The sequence below is a fragment of the Mustela nivalis genome (assembly GCF_964662115.1).
Source record: "Mustela nivalis genome assembly, chromosome: 9".
NCBI lineage: Eukaryota > Metazoa > Chordata > Mammalia > Carnivora > Mustelidae > Mustela > Mustela nivalis.
In genome coordinates this window covers 77,789,622-77,810,355 of record NC_139028.1, presented here as the reverse complement: position 1 = coordinate 77,810,355, position 20,734 = coordinate 77,789,622, and the positions used below count along the sequence as shown (strand labels likewise).

Genomic DNA, 20,734 nt, shown 5'->3' with positions numbered 1-20,734 from the left:
ATTTATAACCTGCCTCTTAACCACATTGTCAGTGTTGTATGCATTTGGTCCTGGGTAAGTAGGTAGCAGAAGCAGTTCCTTTTATAGAGGAGGAAACTGAGGGACAGAGAAAGTGATTTTCTGTCCAGGCTCACTTGACACATCTTTCAGGAAGTTTAGAGTAGGATGAAATCACTTTGCTACTGGGCATCTCCAGACTGAGTTTTATCTAGTTCTAACTTCTTTTGTTCATTTCAGCTGGGAGGCAGTTGAGTTAAAACTCTAGCTCACTGTTTTGAACTTCAGCCCACATCCCTCCAGCAAAATAATCAGCATTCATGTAGCCCAAGCCAAGGAAAGAGACGTCTTTGTTCAAATCGTCCCACTGTACTTTGGGAATCCAGAAACCTGGCAAACAGGCTTTTAAGTTAATAGATTTTATTTAATGACACCAAGAGTCTGCCTTCCCATAGCGTGTGCAGGTGTCTTGGTCTCATCACCTGGGAGCTGTGTGACTCATGTGCTTGAGGGCATGCTGTTCACTGAACCACCTTTCACAGATACTCAGCTCAGGGGCGCAGGTTCCTCTCCCTCAGGAGAGGATGGACCTTGAGTCTGAGGAGTTGAAGACAGAGTCAGTCTCTGCCCCACTAGGCTCTTAAGTGGGGAACACACCTGTGTTCACTGAAAGGTGATTCTTTCAGTATTGTCTCACTTCGGGAGTCTATATAAATATATAACACCATTGATAGTCCTGTTGTTCAAAACACATGGTAAACAGCCTCCAGAACTTTCCATCCAAGCCAGCTTTTCAGCCAAGTGGGAAAATTGTTTTTTAGGTTGGGGGTAAGTGGAAGGGCAGATGGAGAGAGAGAGAGATTCTTAAGCAGGCTTCGTGCTCAGTGCAGAGCCTGACATGGGGCTCAGTCTTGGGACCCTGAGGTTATGACCTGAGCTGAAATCAAGAGTCGGATGGATGCTTTACTGATTGAGCCTCCCAGGTACCCTGAGACTTTTTTTTATATCCTTTTTTGGGGGGTACCCAGTGGTATTCCAAGCATGGCCACCACGTGTTTTGTTTTGCTTTGTTTTTTAAACTAGTTGTAGTTCCAGATAACTAGTTATGTCCCAAAGTCATATTTACCCTTGGGAGACATGGGAGTTCATTACTGTGATTAAGGAGATGTAGAGAGCATCCTCTGAAGGCCGATCTTGTCACTGGGCTGAGTGCGTAGCTGTGTGCACCTTGTTCTTTCAAAGAGCCAGGTCAGGGACTATGCGGTAGGGGTTGAAACTGTTGCTCAAGCTGGGAGCTGTCCCTACCCATGGGGAGCCCTGATGAAGACATTCACCGTTTGTAGAGACAACACAGTCTCTTCTCTGGGGCAGATATAGTTTGGGCTTTAGTCATATCGCCTGATAAGCCAGCTTTCTCTGGGTGTGGCTGAGCAGAGGTCTCTGTAAATGAAGATGGAATTGTCCTCATGTTTTTCTTTCTTCTTCTCTTGTACTCTGCCACCCTCCAGCCACCACCTCCCTGCCCCCACCACAAACCACCGTGTTCCACTGTCCCTCAGTGATGTTCACTGTTGGGACCACAACCAGTCCTTCTCCATCTGAAATCTTTTCATAATTGGCTCCTTAGGTGGTGGTCATACCTTCCTTCCTCACCCATCCAAGGTGTAAGACAGTATGGTTGTCTGGAGGAGCTCCCTGAACAGTCAGCATCCCTGAATGGGGTGGGGATATGGGGCTAGAAAGCAGGAGGTGATTAAAGTCAGAGCTCAAGATTGTAAGGTATAGAAAGGGTACAAGTGGCCATCATCCTGGACCTTCCAGGCCCTTCCAGGCCAGTCACACATCTATCCAAATAGCCTTTCTTTGTCCCACAGAGGAGAAATAGTATAGTCAGTTGATGGAATGTGATGTGGTCATTTAAAATGATGTGGTTATTGCGGCGCTTGGCTAGCTCAGTTGGTAGAGCATGTGACTTTTGATCTCAGGGTTGTTAGTTTAAGCCCCGTTTTGGGCATAGAGTTTACGTAAAAAGAAATAAAAGTAAAGAAATGAGATGATGTTGATGTGTTGAAAATAATAGAGAAAATGTTTAATTTATAATAAGTTTAAAGAATCAAAATGCAAAATCATAAACATAGTATCATAACAATTATATAAAAACAAAAAAGCACTCTTTTCCCCCACCCCCAAAACCAGACATATAAAGAAGAATGGAAGGATATGTACCAAGTGTTAAAAATGATTTTCCTTTGGGTAGCAAGACTATGATAATTTTTTTTCCTTTTAGCTTTTTAAAAAATATTTTCCAAATATTCTATAATAATCCTCTGTGTCTTAAATGGGAGAAATTTCAACTTGATAAATCCCAAACAAACCTCTATTATTGTTAGACTTTGTGTCCTTAATTTTGGCATAGAGCTACAGCCGCCATACCTGAGAACTCATTTTTGTCTCAACCTCTGGAAATCTGAACGTCAGGCAAGACTAGGCTTCAGGCAGACGTTTTGGGCATAGTTGTGCCTGGAGGCAGGGGCTGGACAAGGCAGCCTCTCAGGGCCTTTCTCACCCCACTCTTGGCGATTATCTCTCTGCTGCATGCAGCCTCTGCCAACAGTGAGCGGGCTGAGTGCTGTGACATTCTCTGAGTGGGGAGCAGTAACAAAAGTCTGGCTGGGATGGAGGCCGGGGGTGGGGAATCTGGAGTGAGTGCCTGAGCTGATAAGGAGCCAGTGATCTTTCTGCCTGGTGGGACTTGCACTTCCAGCTGCCAAGCATCCGGTAGAGCTCAGCCTCTCGGAAAGCTGGTCCCACTGCAGTGGTCCTGCTGTTGGTGCAGCTCAGAGAGCACGGTGGTCACGGCTACTTCTGTGAAGAAGTCATGGTGCCGGGTGTCGGGGCTCTGTCTTGGGGCGTAAGAAGGATCCCTTATCTTTTGTGCAGAAGTGGTTTTGAAGGAAACCGCCTATTTCCAAGGTGGAAACTAGGATTTTTCCTCGTGGCACCTCTGTAAAAGTGAGCCTGGCGAATGGACACCCAGAGTGCTGCTTCCTTGTTGGGTCTTGTCTGGATGCTCCCTCTTTTCAGGCTCCTGGCCCAGGCCTCCAAATCCGATTTCCGCCTCTCCTCAGGCAGAGAGCCTCAGTATATTGCCGCTGCCTGGATCGTGTTGCCCATCAGGGAACCCAGCCACAGAACGAGGAGACTCACACTTGGAGGAAAGCTTACTGATCCTGGAGTTAGTAGAGTCTGGAATCAGGCATCAAGCTGTTCAGGCATAGGCACTGAATTTGTTGGAGGCACTCGCTGCCATCCGGGCTTGGAAAGACTGCCGAATGCTGGGGCTGTGTGGAGGCAGGTGAGAAGGGTTCTCTGCAGTGTCTCTTGAGTGTCCTACTGAGATGTTCCCAGAGTTCTGGCTCTCTCAGGGCAGGCAGACCGTCTTGACGGGAAGCATGGTGTCTCTGGGTGCTGTTGGGGATGCGCAGAGGGACTCTCCACTAGGGTCCCAGGCATGTTTCATTGCTTCCTGCTCCCAGGCATGGCACAAGGGGTTAATATCTCTAATGGTTCTATTTTGGGGCAAAGGAGTGTTCCTAGAATAGGGTTCTTTGTTGAGTAATCTATTTTGGGAGGCAAGCCCCACTGGCATTTATGTAAGCGATTCTCTGTGTGTATCTGGGGGTGTGGATGTGTGCGCAAGTGATTTCTTATTACTAATTATAAGCAGTTTCTTTTGGGAGCCAGAAAAATGGAGGGGTATATGTGAGTGAGTATGTGTGTGTGTGTGTGTGTGTGTGTGTGTGTGTGTGTAACGAGTATGGGTTTCTCTCATGTGAAGAGTGGCACAGCTGTGTGTGCACATCTGATTGGGCAGTTGCCACAGATACCCCATTAAGAGATTAAATGTAGTGACCTTAGGACAGCAGGCAGGATTGATGGCCTTGGCCCCTTTGTGGGGTGTCAGCCATGAAGGTGTGTCCAGCTATGTGTGATCTTCTTGAGTCCCTGAAGCAGGCGGACTTTGTGGTCCTCTGGTATAGTCTGGAATCTGGTATTCTCCAAAAGATCAGTCATGGCACATGAACCAGTTCTAGTTTGGAGCAAATCTCAGGTTCTACTTCCACTGCGCCTGGCACTTACTGGACTCTCCCATGTCTTCCCACAGGCCACATCCACATATGTCAAAGCAAGAGAGAAACCAAAGGCCGTCCAGCATGGTCAGTGAGACGTCCACAGCTGGAACCACGTCCACCGTGGAGGCCAAGCCTGGTCCCAAGGTGAGCTCCTGGCCACTCACTCCTTCCTTCCACCCTTTAATATTGTGCAGGTGCCCATCGACTGCCACCATTGTTTTGTGAGGGAGGCGTGTAAGAGGTATCTTCCTCAGAGGTCAGATCAGGAAGGGAGACCAGCTGGGGTTATGTCACTTGTCCAAGAAAACAGGTGATTTCTGGCAGAACTGGGACTGACATCTGAGTCCTTGGATGCCTTCTTCATTTTCCTGACTTGTCTTGGGAGGGCCACACCTTTGTTCACAGGTGTGTTATGAGACTGCCTGGTGGGATTTGTGGCCGGTGGGCCTGAGGAAAGGTGAGATGTGGGACCATTGATTGAGGAGCAGGGAAAAGAACCAGCATCGCAGAGAAGGGGTGAGCGCTGAGGACTGAACCCAGGTAGGATGGTGAATAGCTGGAAATTGGCAAAATCTATGATGGAAAAGTAGCTTTGCTCCAGAAAGACTAGGACATATGAAGGTCAACAGCTGCTGGTGAAAGTTTATTGAAAAATCCCTTTAAGTTTTGTTGTTGTTGTTTTGTTTTTGTTTTTCTCCCTCCATGACTTGGACGGGAAGTCTACTAGGCCTTGGATTCACCTTTTAATTAAAATGCTGTGGCCTTGTGCTCACCTATTCTGGTCTCCTTGCTATTCTTTTCATCAAAGGGCACTGCTACTCAGAGTAAGGCAGAGGAGCCTACAGCTCTCCTATCGTGTAGGTGCTTTTTGTGACTCCCAAAGTCCCCTAAGTGCTGCTAGAGTTCGAGTCTGCTTCTTCCTAGATCATGAAGTCCAGCAATAAAGTCCACAGCTTTGGGAAGAGGGACCAGGCCATTCGGAGGAACCCCAATGTTCCGGTGGTGGTGAGGGGATGGCTACACAAGCAGGTGAGGAGACTGGGAAGGGAGGGTGGGGGAGGGGGGTGGCTCTAGCTGATCTCCGTCCTTACCCTGGCCCCTGGGAGCTGAGAACAGACTCTTAATAAGCTCTCTGTTCCTGGCTTTGTTGGAGGAAGATGTGTTGTCCATTTTTATGAGTGCTCAGTGGCAATAGCTTGCCTCCCCAAACCTACTTGACCCCTTGGGTTCCCAGTACTATTGGCTGCCCTGGGACCCAGGCACTCACTGGGTGGGTCAGTGTGAATCCATCCTTACCACAAGTCCCTGGCCAGCACTTGGCCTCTTGATGTTAAAGAGCCTTTGCTATCATTTGGCCGAAAAATCCTCTTTTCCTCTCCCCTGGTTTAGCACACATGTCTAGCTCCCCTAGCACCTTGGATTCCGAATCAGCCAAACTCAGCTCATTGCCTCCTCACCCCTTACCTCTCTTTTTAGTGATGATATCACCGTTCTCCTAGGTACCCTGGTTAGAAACAGCTCTTTCTTTTCCTACATCCCTCCACTCATGAAGCCCTGTCAGCTCCCCTGAGGCTATCGTGCATCTCTAATACTCGCTACCAATTGTTCTGTCTCGTGTCCTCTGGCCACAAATAGACTGTGAGTTCCCAGGGCCAGAGAGCATGTCCCTTTTTTCTCCTTCCTTCTCTCCTTGCCATCCATCCATTTGTCCTTCTGCCTATTTGTTTACCAAGTGCCTGCTAGGTTCTTTTGTTTGTTTTTTTTTTTAAGATCCCTTCAAAGATTTATTTGTTTTTGGGAGAGGGAGAGAGAGCGCATGCAGCAGGGAGGGGCAGGGGAAGAGACAGGGAAAATCTTATGTAGGCTCTGCACTGAATGCAAAGCCCAACATGGGCCTTGATCCCACAATCCTGAAATCATGACCTGAGCTAGAAACAAAAATTGGACACTTAACTGACTGTGCCACCCAGGCGCCCCTGCCTGCCATGTTCTAACTGCTTCCACAGCATGGATAAAGAGCTGAATAACATGTGGTTCCTGCCATTGAGGAACTCAGTTTCCTGGGGAAACAGACACATCTCTCACATGTCCTCTCGTTGCCCTCATCGTCTCTCACATATCATACCATCCAAAAAACACAAACTCCAAGAGCTATGATGTTAATTTTTACCAAATGCTTTGAGGGAAGATAGAAGAGGGCATTATATTGTGCACTACATGGAAGAGGTTCCTGGAAGTCCCCTCGAAATCTCTTTCCCATCAGACTCCCCAAGGCAGCTTCCATAGCTAACCTTCTCTGTCAGACACAGTGCTGGCATCTCTCTCAGTGACTCTGTTTCCCTCACAGCTGTGTCTCTTTCCTTGCCTCTCTGCCCAACTCTTTGCCTGAATAACCTTCTGACTTTTCCACTTGCATCCCCGTCCCCATTAAACAAAAGTATGCTCCTTTGATATGTGGAGGGAGAAGGAAGGGGCTGTAAGTAATTCTCCCCAGCCCCACTGCCCAGCCCAGTAACTGTAAGAGGCCTGTGTGGAGTGCTGTGGACACACAACACAGAGAATGTAGCTGTGCTTGGGGAGTCCTGAAAGGCTTCCCAGAGGAAGTGACATTTGCACTAGGTGTGAAAGGATGGAGAGGAGTTTTCCAAACAAAGCAATATGCCAAGATATTAGAGATCATCTGGTCAGAGCAGAAGATAAAGCCAAGAGATGCATGAACTCAGCAAGTTAAATTTGTTTTTAGCACTTTAGTAAGTGGAGAGTGAACAAAACTTCATGCTGTGCTTAGATTTAGAGACTAACACAACTGTTATTTTTTTAAATTTAAACTTGTCGAAAAATTTGCAGAAGGAAAATTTTTTTTTTTTAAAGATTTTATTTGACAGAGAGAGAGAGAGCACAGGTAGGCAGAGCAGCAGGCAGAGAGAGAGAGTAAGAAGCAGATTTCCCGCTGAGCAGGGAGCCCGATGTGGGACTTGATCCCAGGACCCTGGGATCATGACCTGAGACATTTAACCAACTGAGCCACCCAGGTGCCCAGGAAAACAGTTTTAACAGCTAAAGGCAACTCTGGAATTTTCCTAGGTTTGGGAGAAAAATGACTCTACAGCCCTACTATTTTCCTACCCTGGCCTTATTATTTTTTTTTTTTAGAGCATTTACAATCACCTAAAATATTTTTAATGAATGTCTTGATTTACATTTTAGATGCATAAAGACAAATTCATGTTATGAGGCAATTGATAGCAAGACAATCCAAGTCTCTTTACACTGAATGAAAGGAAAATCCATTCTGTGTAAATCAATTTTCTCTTCAGCAAAAGAGAAGATATTTTCCAGAATAGCACCTAAATAAATAAATAGCTTCCTTTTTGTTAAAAACGGATTTCTTTCTTAATGGAAGAACTGTATTTTTTGAATTCACATCTTCCTTTCTAAAAGGAAGATATTTACATTAATCTGTTTCCAGGAAACACACAAAACTTCCTGGGGACAAACCATCATTGAATCTAAATTTTAAAGTTCTATTAAAAAATGATCATGTGGTAAACTTATTAATTCATTAATTTATTGAAAGAACGAGTGGCTATGGGTAAGTCTTGGTTCTAACATCACGCCTTGCATGATTGGAAAGGGGGAAGAGTATGCTCAAATATTGTCTGATTAGTTTTCTTTGCTTTGCAGGACAGTTCTGGAATGAGACTATGGAAAAGGAGGTGGTTTGTGCTGGCTGATTATTGCTTGTTTTACTATAAAGGTGAGCTGAGGCTCAGGACATCAAGGGCTCTTTGTGCGGGAGGGGATGGTGAGGTGATACAGGGGTTATATTCTCAAATCCAGTGACTGGACCAGTGGCCCAAGCTAGTTTATAACCTGTTTACTTGCTAAAGTGTTCACTTTTACATATGTGAATGGCTGGTGACTTCATTTTTACCAGTCCTTGTACTTGAAGTGCCACTTGTTGAGTTAAAATAAATAGAATCCAGCTTATCTGCTACTTAGGCTCTCCAAGTCTGGAGTTGTCTCAGCTTCTACCCCATTTGGAACACAGGCATACCTTCGACACCATCTGGAGAGGTGGGAAGTACAGATAAATCACTGTATTTTATAACTTGTTGTCTGGATCTATCCCCCGTAATATTGGATGAACCGACTTGTGAATTGGGTTGGCCACATGTACATTTTTGGAATGCCAGTACAAAGAGTTAGGGCTGTGCAGTAGTGAGAAAGAGGTAAGACTCAAAATGTGGAGGCAGAGAGAGTTTTCTTGTAAGACAGACTAGGCTGTGTTAGGTGCCGTAGAGGACATTCAGTGTGCTTAAGCAATTCAGAGGGAGCAATAAATTAATTCCATGTTGGAGAATTGGGGGAGGCTTCTCAATGGGATTTGAGTTGGGCTTATAAATGTAGGTAGAGCTTTGCCTGCATATGGGGCCAGATGGGAATTTGAAGCAGAGGAAGCAACTTGAATAAAGTTCTGGAAGCAGAAGAAAGTGGAAGGACAGACCTGTGAGGCCAAAGTGAGTCTTGCATGCAGGACATGGTAGAAAGATGGCTCAGGAAGTGGGTAAGGGCCAAAATGCAAGGGGGTTGTGCCAGTAGGTAGAGTAAGTTGAACTGCATTTTGCATCCGGTGGGCAGTCAGCAAGTGTCTTTGAGTAGGAGAGCAGCAGGACCAACGCTGTCATTAGGAAGTTACCTCTGTGATGAAGATAGTTTGGAGGAGGAGGAGACTAGATGTAGAAGGTAGGCTATTTTGCACATGCTCTAACTTTGCCTATGAGGTTTGCTCTTCCCAGAATGCTCTTCCCCATCCTTTAAAACACTTTAGTTATCTCCTTCCAAAGCCTTCTCCGCCTCCTCAGACTGTGTGCCACTTCTGCCTCTGTGTTCCCACAGTACTCGGCATACTGCCCTGTTTTAGGAGTTCACAGGTTGCACTGAGCATGTCTCCGTGCCTGTGTCTGACCCTGTCTGACTCACCTGTGTCATTCCTGCATTAACCGCAAGGTCCCCAGGGAGCACCTGAATGGACGATCAGTGATGACAGTAGTCCTAGGGAGCTATAAGGGGTCTTGAACGGGGGCAGTGGGATGGCCCAACCCAGGAAAGGGGCCACAGAAGGTGATTCTGATGCGTTTTTTCCATTCAAAGACAGCCGAGAAGAAGCGGTCCTTGGGAGCATACCTCTGCCCAGCTATGTGATCTCGCCTGTAGCCCCTGAGGACCGCATAAGTCGCAAGTATTCCTTTAAGGTACTGCCCCCTCCCCTCCAGGGTTGCAGCTCCATCCTAACAAACTCTATGTTCCTAAAAATGTCCTCATAAAAGCAGTTGTTTTATGTGGGGAGTGGGGGGAATTTAAGAAGCTAGTGTATTTCAGGTGCATGTTAACAATGTTGTAAATTCTTTAAATGATAATACCACATCAGAAGTACTTTCATTTGTATCTGAGCTTCTGAGTCCCTCAGCTTTGCTCAAGTGTTCAGACCATCTTTCCTATCTCTACTAGTCCTGTGATCCCTAGTCCCCCTCATGCCTTCTAATCACTGCAATCAGCCGGTCTAATTAGTGTCCGTCACTTGCAGTAAGTGACGGTCACTAATCATGGATTTATAGCTATTCTGTTAAGAAAACTTACATCGAGGGTTAGAAGCTCACGCTGAAGAGCTTTTCAAGTTTGTCTGCTTCGTTTTTCTTTTTGAAAAGCAAATAGAATCAAATTTGATCTGTTTTCTGGATTCCCACGGAAATCCCTCCAACAGTAAAACCCCTTTTCTACTTTCTGCTTGGTCACATGTCAAGTGAGTGTGGCTGTGATGACTGATGGTGGTCCTTTGATGCCCTCTGGCCTCTTCAGAGCTGGGTGTGGAGGCTCCAGGAAGGTGACGGTCAGGCCCAAACTTGGGGAATCCTGAGGCCACCTCGTCTGGTTACTTCCATGCATTCCTTCCTTTCTGCTGTTTTTTGGGTCTCCTAGGGATGGTAAGGATAGGGTGAGTTGAAGTTCTATTTAATTGGCGGTTGAGTGCAAGTCTCAGCACTGAAGTAAGCAGCCCTTGGTGCCAGTAACCACAGGGGAACGCCCTCTCACATTGCTCAGGATACAAGGCAATGAAGCGAGCGCATTTCAAGTGGGGGAAGGGGCCCCTGCTTCCACTACTCATGTGGCTTAGCTGTTCATATGTTGAGGGTGTAAGCTAAGTACCGGACATTAGGTACTAAAGCAGAGGTTGAACAGAAGTCAAGTTTGCCAGCCATAGAGAGCTAAAGGATCATGGAAAAGCACAAGATAAAACACCCAGAATTCTCTGTGAGGATTAAAGAGAGCGTTGGTATCCACAGGGTCTGCGTCAGCATCTTGATCTTGAGTCCATTGTGGGGGTGGTGTTTGGAAAGTCAGTCTCACCCTCTACCTTTCCTTCTGGACTGATGATTTAGCTTTGTTCTTTGCCAGGTTTGAACTGTCCCTCTCTTTCCCTTGGCTGTCACAAGCCCCGATGACTGCAGAGTTGCTGTTGGTTGAAGATTCTGGGATCCTTCCCTATTTCTTGTTGCATGCCTTATATTTGTAAAATTGTTAATGACCAGAGAAGTTCTTCCATCCACGTAAGCTCATGTAAGGCTGTGGAGAGCCAATGTTGTAAGGTCAGTGTTACGAAGTTTGTTCTATAGATTAAGAACATGAGGATTAGAGTACTTAAGAGACTTGCTCAAAATTACAAAGCTGGAAGATGGTGGTGACAGAACTTGAATGTGAATTATGTCCTCTTACAGTTGCATTCAGGGAGGGAGGACAATTTCTTTCTCTTCCTCTCTACTTTTCTTCCACATCTTATTTTGGTCACCTCTTGCATGCACACTGCAGGAGGTAGGAAGTGATTTGAATGAATGTCTATTGTTATCATTTTAGGAATACTCTTTTATTTAATCATTCAGAGGCCTCTCTTGCTGATTGATGGCTCTGAAAACATTGTGTTCAGTGGGTTCCAGATTGCTCTTTTGCAGCCTAAAAGTCTTCCTCAGAACACCTTCCTTTCTAGGGTTCAGTGTTGCTACTGGGCAAACAGTTGGGATAATGTTGTATGTAATTTTCAGGGACAGCATTTGAAATATGGTCACAGTAACTGACTGAAACTATATATATTTCATCTTAACACTTCACTGGGGAGGTGTGAAAACAGATTTAGAAAAACATCTTTTATGTGTCATAGACTCTTTTCTTTTTGAAAAAATTTTTCTTAGAAGGACTTCAGTAAGAGTGTCCTTAGCTAATTTTTTTGTCTGAGAGACAGAAGGCATGTATGTATGTGGGGAATCCCTGTGGGGGGTCTTTAGGGTTTGAGAACAGACAGAAGCGGCTGCAGGCAGGTCGAGTGGTGTCCTGCTGGTTCTCCACAGAACCAGCTGTGGTTTCCTGATAGTGGAAGAGTTCCCTTTCCCTTGGGTTGCAGCGTGGTTCTTTTCAGGGCCAGTGAGTGGGACCCTTGGGTAGTTCAGTATCTATGTTCTTGGGCACACTGAGGAATGCACAGTGTTTAGTGTCCTGGGCCTTATGCCTGCTTCTGATGTCAACTCTTCATTATGTCCAGAGCTGAAATTCTCTGACTGTTGCTAAGGACACCTTACCTGAGACTGTTGACAGGATCTGTGGTGGTAGATAGGAACAGCCTGAAAGGTTATTTGGTCCCTTCTTTGTCTTTCTTTTTCAATTGTGCGTGCAGCCTGGCAGCCCCTGTGCCTTACCAGCTGGTGCTAGATGGATCCTGAGACACAGACAGCTCTGTAGGAGGGCAAAGCAGGGCTCTTGGTAGCGTCTAGAAGGCTTTCTACAATGTCCTGACCACCAGGCCTTTTGTGCTCTGCTGGCTCATCTGGGTGCCTCCCCAAAGAGCTCCTGCTGGACGCACAGCTGTCCTTGGCCTGCTGGTCATCTCTGAGCAAGCTTGCCCCTTAGATCCAGGATCTAAAGCAAAAAACATCTCCATGCAGGAAAGGGTTCAAGGATCCTTAATGGGGAAAAAAGCCCTTACTGGCCTCCTTTGAACTGCTCTTCTGTCTTAAGACCAAATGTTCCTGACCTGAGCTCTACAGTGTCCATGAATGAATCACTTCTTTACATTTTTTAACCTGGAATGTTTCCTTTGATTAGGAGAGCAGGGGAAAACAGGTATCTGTAGCACCTGTGCCTTGGTCACCGGTAGAAACCAGAAAGCTCTTCATAACACATTATGACTATTGTAAATATCTTGAAATAGGATTATGCTCATCACCACTTTGAAGTTACAATAATTATTACTACATTTCTTTTCCTTTTTTTTTTTTTTTTTTTTAAGATTTTATTTATTTATTTGACACAGAGAGAGAGAGAGAGAGACCACAAGTAGGCAGAGAGGCAGGCAGAGAGCAGGGGAAGCAGGCTCCCTACTGATCAGAGAGCCCAATGCGGGGCTTGATCATGACCTGAGCCGAAGGCAGAGGCTTAACCCACTGAGCCACCCAGGTACCCCTATTATTACTACATTTCTTATGTAATGATTTATTAAAGAACCACCCATATCATTATGCCACATTTAAGAAAGTTTTGGTAGCTATATTTCAGTACAACAAATTTCCTTTATTTTATTTGCTTTCATAGAAACATTCTAAGAAGAGTTCTTAGGATTTACGAAACCGTCCAAAGGGTTCATGCCCCCCCCCCCAAAAAAGAAAAATTAAGACTGCTGCTTTAGATTCTTTCTGAAGGCCCGCCGAGACATGTGGTTTTTCACTTACTTATATTCAGCAAACTTTCAATGTGCTCCATTGTTCTACTTGGTAGGATACAGATTCTGGGGACACAACAGTGAGAAGGTAAGGTCCTTGCCTTCACAGGGCTCATATTCTAGACTCTCCCATCAGCATGGAGGTTATTAGGAGGTAAGAAGAGAATGGGGAAGAGCTGCCCTATTCCTCTCCCATTTCAGTTTTGTCTACCATCTACACTTCTGTCTTGGCTGTTTCATCCCTCCTGTTGGTAACTAACTTTCTGCCAGAACAGTGTCTGCAGGGTGAGTGCTCTCTAGGTATTGGCTATGCCTGCTTCAGCCTGCAGACTTTGCGGCCTCCAGCCCATCCTCCAGACTGTTTCTGAGTTGCACATCTCTTTAGGCTCTGCTCCCACCATAAACCCGTCCAGTGGTTTCCCCGTTTCCTGCAAGAAAAAGCCTGGTCTTGGTTTACCAGCCCCAGCCTATCTATATAGCCCCATTTGTAGCCACTCCCAGCTTAAGACATTCCCTCCAGCCATGGACAGTTGCCTGGGGCCCCAGAGCATTCTTGCCCACAGGCCTGTGCCTGAGCTTCAGCCATAGCCCAGAATGTCTTTCCCCAACTCTTACTGGTCCTTCAGGCCTCTGTTTGGGGGTTACCTCCTTCAGGAGCCTTCTTAGAGCCCTCTGGACAGTTTAGGTGCCATTCTTCTGTATGTGTGTACCTCTTAGAATACTGCAGTGCGGGTGGTTGATTTACCTGTTGGAGTCTTCACCAGGAAGGTGAGCCCATCAGCCAGTTCTGCCTGGGCAGATGGAGCTGTCCCATTCTGTAGACAGAGACCACACAGAGCAGTCATTTATAGTGAAGTCGCCGTTGAGTGACTCTACTTAGGCTTCCCAAGTTCAGGCTTCCTTGTAATTCCTGTTTTGTTCTCTGTACATTAACAATGGGGAAAAGGCAGAGAAGAGTCTTCTCAATGTTTCTAGAAAGTTCAGTCAGTCAGCTTAGATTGTTCAAGTGACTGGCCCTACAATAACTTCAACTAACATATCTTTTGAGCCTAAAAAATGGTAGGCGGTGCTGTAAGTTCCATATATGCATTATCTCATTTAATGCTCACGTAGCCTTAAATGGTAAACACCATCATCACCCTCAGTCCCATTTTAGAGGTGTGGAAACAGAGGCCTGGGGAGGTTGAGCCGCTGGTCCAGAGATGCCCTGGGGTAAGAGGCAGGTTCACCATGTACATCAGGCTGAGTCGAGGGCCTGAGCTCCTACCCAGTTCAGTGTGCTGCTCACAGTCAACCCAAAGGTTGGGCATGAGGAGTTCCTTCTTAATGTCAGCAAATGGGCACCATAGTCTTTGTAAGTCATAAATCTCACAGTCTTATCCTTGACAGTTGCCGTTCTCAGCTCTCATGTCCAGTCCGTTCCCAGCTCCTGCTGATATTATCTGCTACCTTTGTCCAGCCTCAGGGTGATCTCCTTCTCAGCCCCTACCACCATCTCTCACCTGTACTCCTGTAATGGTCTCCTGCCCCCAATCTCATCTGCCCCAGCCTGGCTCTCACCTCTTCATACTGCAGCCAGAGTGTTTTTTCCAGACAAGAATCTGATTTCCCCAGTCCTTTGCCCAAACCCTTTAATAGCATCTCCTTGCTCTTGTACACGAGACAAAACCCTAACATGACCCCAAGGCCCTGGTGACCTGGCACTGCCAACTCCAGTAGCTTCACCTCACCCTGCTGTCTCTTTTCCTCCCTGCCAGGCATGCTGGTTTCATCCTCGAACATGTCATACCCTTGTCCACTTTGGGGTCCCACACATCGCTCTGTGCTACTTCTACTAGAATATCTGCTTGCAATGTAGAGGGTAGCTTAAATGTCACTCCCGTAGGTAGGTCCTTCTCCAGGGCCGGCCAGGGTCCCCAGCAGTCCTCTCACAGCCTCCTCATCTTCTTGGTGACACTTACTACAATTGTAGGTATTTGTAGTCTTTCTACGTGACTGCAAACTGTCTGGACCTGGAATAAGGCTGTTCCTTCTGGTATAGTGCCTTTCACATAAACAGTTAATGATAAATAATTGTTAAATGAATGAGTTAGAGAATGAATCAGTCAGTTGATGGGTTCTGGCCTTGGCCTCTGTGTTCTAAAGGCTGATGCTGGGAGCATGAGGTATGAGCATTCCAGTTTCTTTCCCTAGTGCTGGATCAAGACCAGAGTCCTAAAGGCCAAGAAAGCAGTCTTGTCCTAGGAGCCTTAAGTTTTTGAGGTAAAATCTTCCTTGCTTATACCCTCATTTCCTTTAGGCATAGCCTAAACTTTTCTCTTCAGTCATGCAAAGTTGCCTAGGAGGACTGTGTTAATTGGAAAGCAGAGAGCAGAAGGGAAGGGAGCATCTTTGAGATGAGACTAGGGAAGGGTTGAGAAGACTTCTCATCATCTAGGCTCTGGCATCTTCCTCAGACTCAGTGCACTTTGGACTTGGGTCATGGGGCCGACTCCCTGTACTTCTCACTTTTACAGTTAGTATGTCTTTTACGTCCAAGCACAGGGAGAATGTAGTTAGGAATCTGTTCTTCAGAACCAAGGGCAGCTGGACAGAGCACATATTGGCAATTTGGTTAGAGGTTGTTTGTGATCATGTGTAGCTACTCTGTAACGATGGGTCTAACTCCCACGGCCCCATGTTTGAAGAATGTCCCATGTTGATTTCCTGGACAAGCCTGGCTCTAAGAACACTAGTATAGTAGGGACCTGCTTTCTCTCTCATACCCTTGAGAATGCCTTATGCTTGTGGATGGCCTCGTGTCTGGTGGGGCGAGTGTCTACTCTCTGTAACTGGGCAGAAGGTCTGGGAGGAGGTATCAGAGAAGTTATGGTGTCCTTGTCCAGGGGAACTGTTCCAGGACTTTCTGTTGACTCCTAATAAGACACAACACATTCCTTTTCATTCTTTTCTCACTGTCCTATCTCCACCTTGCTAAAACAGGAGGAATCTTTTCTGGGACAGTGACTAGCCCCTTATACATGCCAGGAAGGATATCAGGTTTGCTCTGGTCATTGTAGGGACTCTTAGCTGCAGGCTGTTTGTCTGTACTGTCTTGGAACTAGCTGGATAGATTCAGGTATGTCAGTGTCACCAGCTGGCCCATATTTTATATGCATTTTGGACCTAGGTGTTAGTGTGGGTTGCAGAAGCCAATGTTGACAGCTCATCTGAGAGGTTTCATCAATGACCATTAGTGATTCTAGAAGCATGCTATTTCCCAGCTCCTAATTGGTTCTTTCATTTTGTTTTCTCTGACTGGCCCTTTCTCTGACTGGCCCTCTGACTGCCTTCCAGTCTGGATCCAGATTATTGGACCAGTGATCTGTGTAATCATTACTAATTTCTGGGTAGGATCTGGGAACATTGTATGGAGAAGCTCGGACTCAGAGTCAGATAGACCTAGGAATAAATCCTGGTCCCAACTCTTCATTTATTCAACAAACATTTGTTGAGCACCAACTCTGTGCCAGGCACTATTCCTGGGGATACTTCAGTGAACAAAGTAGACAAGTCCTTGCTCTCATGGAGTTTCTATTCTGGAGGGAAGAGACCAGTGATAAGCAAACTTGTGTGTAAAATAGATAATGCCAGGTAATGTTAAATGCTGTGTAGAATCCGTTCCTGGGCATGGAGATCAGGGAAAGTTACTTAACATCTCAGACCTTCATTTGACACGTTTGTAATAGAAATCCTCAGAGCCATTGGGATTAAAATGAAATGAAAGTCATGGAAGTACCCAGGAGACACCTAGGAGGCACTGGTCGCCTTTGCTGATCTTCCTCCTCACACAAGCATCCTATGCAGATTTGGTGAGGTTTTTCATTAAAAAGTTACACCAGGCCCCTGCCTATCAGAACACAGAGGGAGGAACTGGTGGCCTTGCCTCTTCGTTGCACTCATCCTGGCTGCTTTTCAGTGGTCATTTCCAGTACCTCTTGGATTTTTTTTTTTTGCAAGGGTACATGTGAATGCACCTTGAGGCTTCCTAGAGCATAGTAGGCATACAAGGATTTTCAGTTGAATGGCAGACTCTGTTGTGCCTTTGGGGAGAGAGAGAAGAGCAGCAGGTCTGATGGGCACACGTCACATTTCATGGCCAAGCTGGGAGACCCAGTGTGTACCTGCGCCAAGCCACCTGCTGTTGCTGCTGATTGTTGGCTTAGTTCCACTAACTGCTTGCTTCAGAAGAACCCAAGCAGGGATTCCAGAGAGTTTGCTTCTACAGAATGAGGGTTTTGGAAATTCTTTCTCACAGATGCCTTGACGGTAGGCCCCTCCTTGAGCCAGGAGTAAGAGAGATAGGAACAGGTACAGCTGCAGGGCCTTACCATGGGGACCAGACACAGCTGTCCCCGGGGCTGACTGCACTAGGAAAGGGGAACCCCGCCGCGATGTTTTCCAGGTGTGGGAACAGGCTGGGTGGTGCCTGGGCTTTCAGTCTGGAAGAGGGGAGAGCATGGCTGGAGTGTCTTCTTGTTTCGGTTCCTGGAAGTAAAACGGGTGCTGACCTCTCTGACCTGGTTTCCACCTCCTGTTTACAGGCTGTGCACACGGGCATGCGAGCACTCATCTACAACAGCTCCGCGGGGGGCTCTCAGGCTGAGCAGTCGGGCATGAGGACCTACTACTTCAGTGCAGACACCCAGGAGGACATGAATGCGTGGGTCCGGGCCATGAACCAGGCCGCACAGGTGCTGTCTCGATCATCGCTGAAGAGGTCAGTCCCATGGAAGGTCCCCGTCAGAGTACTTCACACACACTAGGATGGGGACCCAGATAAGAACATTTGGGTGCCCCAAATTCCACCTTTCAGTCACTCGTATTAAGCACTGCCCTTTCTTTGGGGTCCTAATTAACAATGAATTTCTTCTGGGAAGAGAATGCCTACATGGTACGGTCGTCCAGAAGTTATCTGGTCCTCCGCATTGGGCAGAGAAATGCAAAGACCTGGAAGGGTGAGGTGATTGCCTGGGATACGGAGCCTTGGAACCCGGTGTGCATGTTTCTCATTTGTCCTTCTCTGCTATGGGGTGGGAGGGACAGTCTTGGGGCACCAGACTGGGCAAGAGAGAGACAAATGAGAAAGATCTGCCAAACTGAAAATGTGCCTCAGACTGCCCACCATGTTGCTGGGGCTAGCCAGCTACCCCTTCCCTCAGGTGGTCAAACCAAGGGTACACTCAAGGATCTTGAGATTCCTGAGTCTGTTGGCTGTGGGTAATTCCCTGAGAGAAAGTGCAAGATGAAGAGTGGAGTCCGGGTCTCGGAGAAGGTAGGAGAGCTCTGGAAAAGTCAGGGTGTGCGTTGGCTGGTCCTCCTCTGGCATGGGCCTGTATTTTACTATCTGGACACTGTGCTCTGCTTAGAGGCCCCTTTGACTGTGGTCTGTCAGTGAGGCCTCAGAACAAAAGGTTGTTCTCCAGCAACCTAAAGGAAGGATTTTTCAGCGACTGCAAGTGGATTTTATTCGGTGTGTTTTAGCTTGTCAACGCCCCCCCTCCCCCAAATCCTTCCTTACCAGTGTGTGTGTATCAGCTTTATTTTGGACTGTTGTATATGGCATTTTATAGGACCATAATGGTCCCAGCCTTGGATGGTTTATTTTTTTTCTCAACTTTTACCATTATAAATAGTCCTGTAATGAAAAGCCTTTTACAGGCCTCTGCATGTGTGCCTTTCAGATTGCTGGGTAAGAATACAATGTGTTTCTAATTTAAATCAGTATACTAAGTTGCCCTTTAAAGAAAGTAGTGTAGTCCCCTAACAAGAGTACTCATCTCACTACATCTTTGCCAGTAGTTGATATTGTCAAGCTTTTAAATTTTTTGCTGAGCTGCTGTGTAGATAAATAGTATCTGGTTAGGGACGCCTGGGTTGCTCAGTGGTTGAGCGTCTGCTTTCGGCTCAGGCCATGATCTCAGGGTCCTGGGATGGGGTTCCGCATCGGGCTCCCTGCTCAGTGGGAAGCCTGCTTCTCCCCCTCCCACACCCCCTGCTTGTGTTCCCTCTTTCTCTGTCTCTCTCTTCTCTTGTCAAATAAATAAATTAAACCTTAAAAAAAAAAATAGTATCTGGTTATTTCAGTGTGTATCTGCATGATGGTGGAAATCTTTTCTGTTTATTGGGGGCTTCTGTTTCCCCTTCAGTGAACTGCCTGTACCTGTCCTCTGCCCAATTTTCTGCTGAGCCATTTGCCTTTTTCTGGTGCTTTCTTTCCTGTGTGCTGTGAAATCTGCCCAGTTAGGGATGCTGCTTAGCCTCTAGGTTGGTGGTAGGCTGTCCAGCCTTATGGTGAATGGAATCTGATTTTCCCTTCTTTTGAAAATCAGGATGCTGTTTGCCAGTCTCTAATATTTTGGCCATTTTCCCATTCTCTTTGATTCTTCAGAAATCACCTGAGAGGTTTCTTGAGCCTTTTTCTGTGTTCCCTTAGGGCCCTGGGATGCTGACGCCTGGGGCCTTTCCCATTTTCCTTCCGGTCTTGGACTTTCAGTCTCTCATAACTGAGGTTGTTTTCCTTTTTACAGAGAAGATCATACTTCTTGATGAAGATGTGGAACTAAATCCAGAAGTTAAAGCATTCAGCTTTATTTATATGCATCATCTTCCCCAAGCAGGATACCCACGTCTCGTATTCTTTTAAAGCCCTCCTGTCCTTCATTTTAATTCTTAGAAAAATAGAAAGTTTGATTTTGTTTTGCTTTGCTTTAAATAAGCGAAGTTCAGCTCCTTCTAGACTCTGCCCTTCTTGCCGCCATTCCTGTGGGCCCGTCCACTGTGCCTGTGCATCTGTGCTTGATTTCGTGCCCCACCGTCCTCTTCTTGTGCATGCCCTTTTCTAACGTGAGCTCCGAGAGCTGCCTCCGTTATTGTACTGGCTCCTTTAGACCAGCAATGGCAAATGGGTTCTTTCGTGGGGTCCCATTTCTGCTCAGTTCATCATGGCTGACTAGGGCACTGGGCCAAAGGTAGCCATGAGAATGAAATCAGGCTTAACAGGAAGGAGTACTGTGATTGAAAAATGATGCCTGCCTCAAACTATTCAGGATTAATTTGCTAGGTGAGATATGGCTTTTTCTTTCTTTCTTTCTTTTTTTTTTTAATTTTTCCTAACTGAAGATGTTGTACTTAACTATCCCCAGAGTCTGTTTCAGACAGGCTCCATCCCTTATCTGTTGGGCTGCCTTCCTTTCCTTTTAGGGTCTCAGGCTATTGTCCCTAGATTTTCTCTGAACTTTTAACTTTTGTTCTTATTATGCCCTTACTAAATTCTTAAAATCCCATAATCATGCTCGCCCAAGATTCCTTCCTTAAAAACAAACAAACAAACCAAAAACCCAACTTGTTTTACCTTCTGAGTCTGAATAAAGACAGAATAACATTTTCCTTTAGCTTTCTTAGAGATGAAATAGTTAGCTAAGCAAATCCAGACTTATTAAATGTTCTATGTTCCCAGAATAAGATGTTCAGACATTTGGTTAGTTAGAATTATTCATCAGACAGTACTAAATCTTCCTTCTCCTCCAGTTTGGTGATCTGCTGTGGAAAACCTCCATCTGTGTTAAGTGGGGGATCCTAGTGGTCATGTATCAGTCTCTGCCTAACTTGATTCTCCCCAGATGCTTCTGATCTTATTCATATGGACAGATGCTTTATGTATGTGGTATATATAGTAGGACTCCTGATTAAGGTAGCAGAAAATGCAGACAAATTTATCTTTTTTTTTTTTTTTTCCAAGATTTCATTCACTTAGTGAATGAGAGAACATGAGCAGGGGGAGGGGCAAAGGGAGAGGGAG

At 46.1% G+C, this 20,734-nt stretch overlaps 1 protein-coding gene and 1 long non-coding RNA gene across 22 annotated transcripts in view; one reads left to right on the top strand and one right to left on the bottom strand.

The window, feature by feature from the left end:
* LOC309872724 overlaps positions 1-20,734 on the bottom strand; it is a 639,146-nt gene that overhangs the window by 406,233 nt on the left and 212,179 nt on the right. The gene's annotated exons all lie outside the window — the stretch shown is intronic.
* PLEKHA7 (pleckstrin homology domain containing A7) overlaps positions 1-20,734 on the top strand; it is a 213,842-nt gene that overhangs the window by 134,286 nt on the left and 58,822 nt on the right. For 20 of the 21 annotated variants that reach the window (XR_014316059.1, XM_082747240.1, XM_082747234.1 and 17 more), the window contains 5 exons: positions 4,163-4,274; positions 5,055-5,159; positions 7,815-7,887; positions 9,285-9,385; positions 17,478-17,653. Coding sequence is in view for 20 of the 21 variants with exons in the window: in XM_082747240.1 (XP_082603366.1) it covers positions 4,163-4,274; positions 5,055-5,159; positions 7,815-7,887; positions 9,285-9,385; positions 17,478-17,653 (567 nt within the window). In the remaining variant the exon portion in view is untranslated. Of the gene's footprint in view, positions 1-3,020; positions 3,353-4,162; positions 4,275-5,054; positions 5,160-7,814; positions 7,888-9,284; positions 9,386-17,477; positions 17,654-20,734 lie in introns of those variants that run through there. The other variant, XM_082747231.1, reaches the window with a different exon arrangement.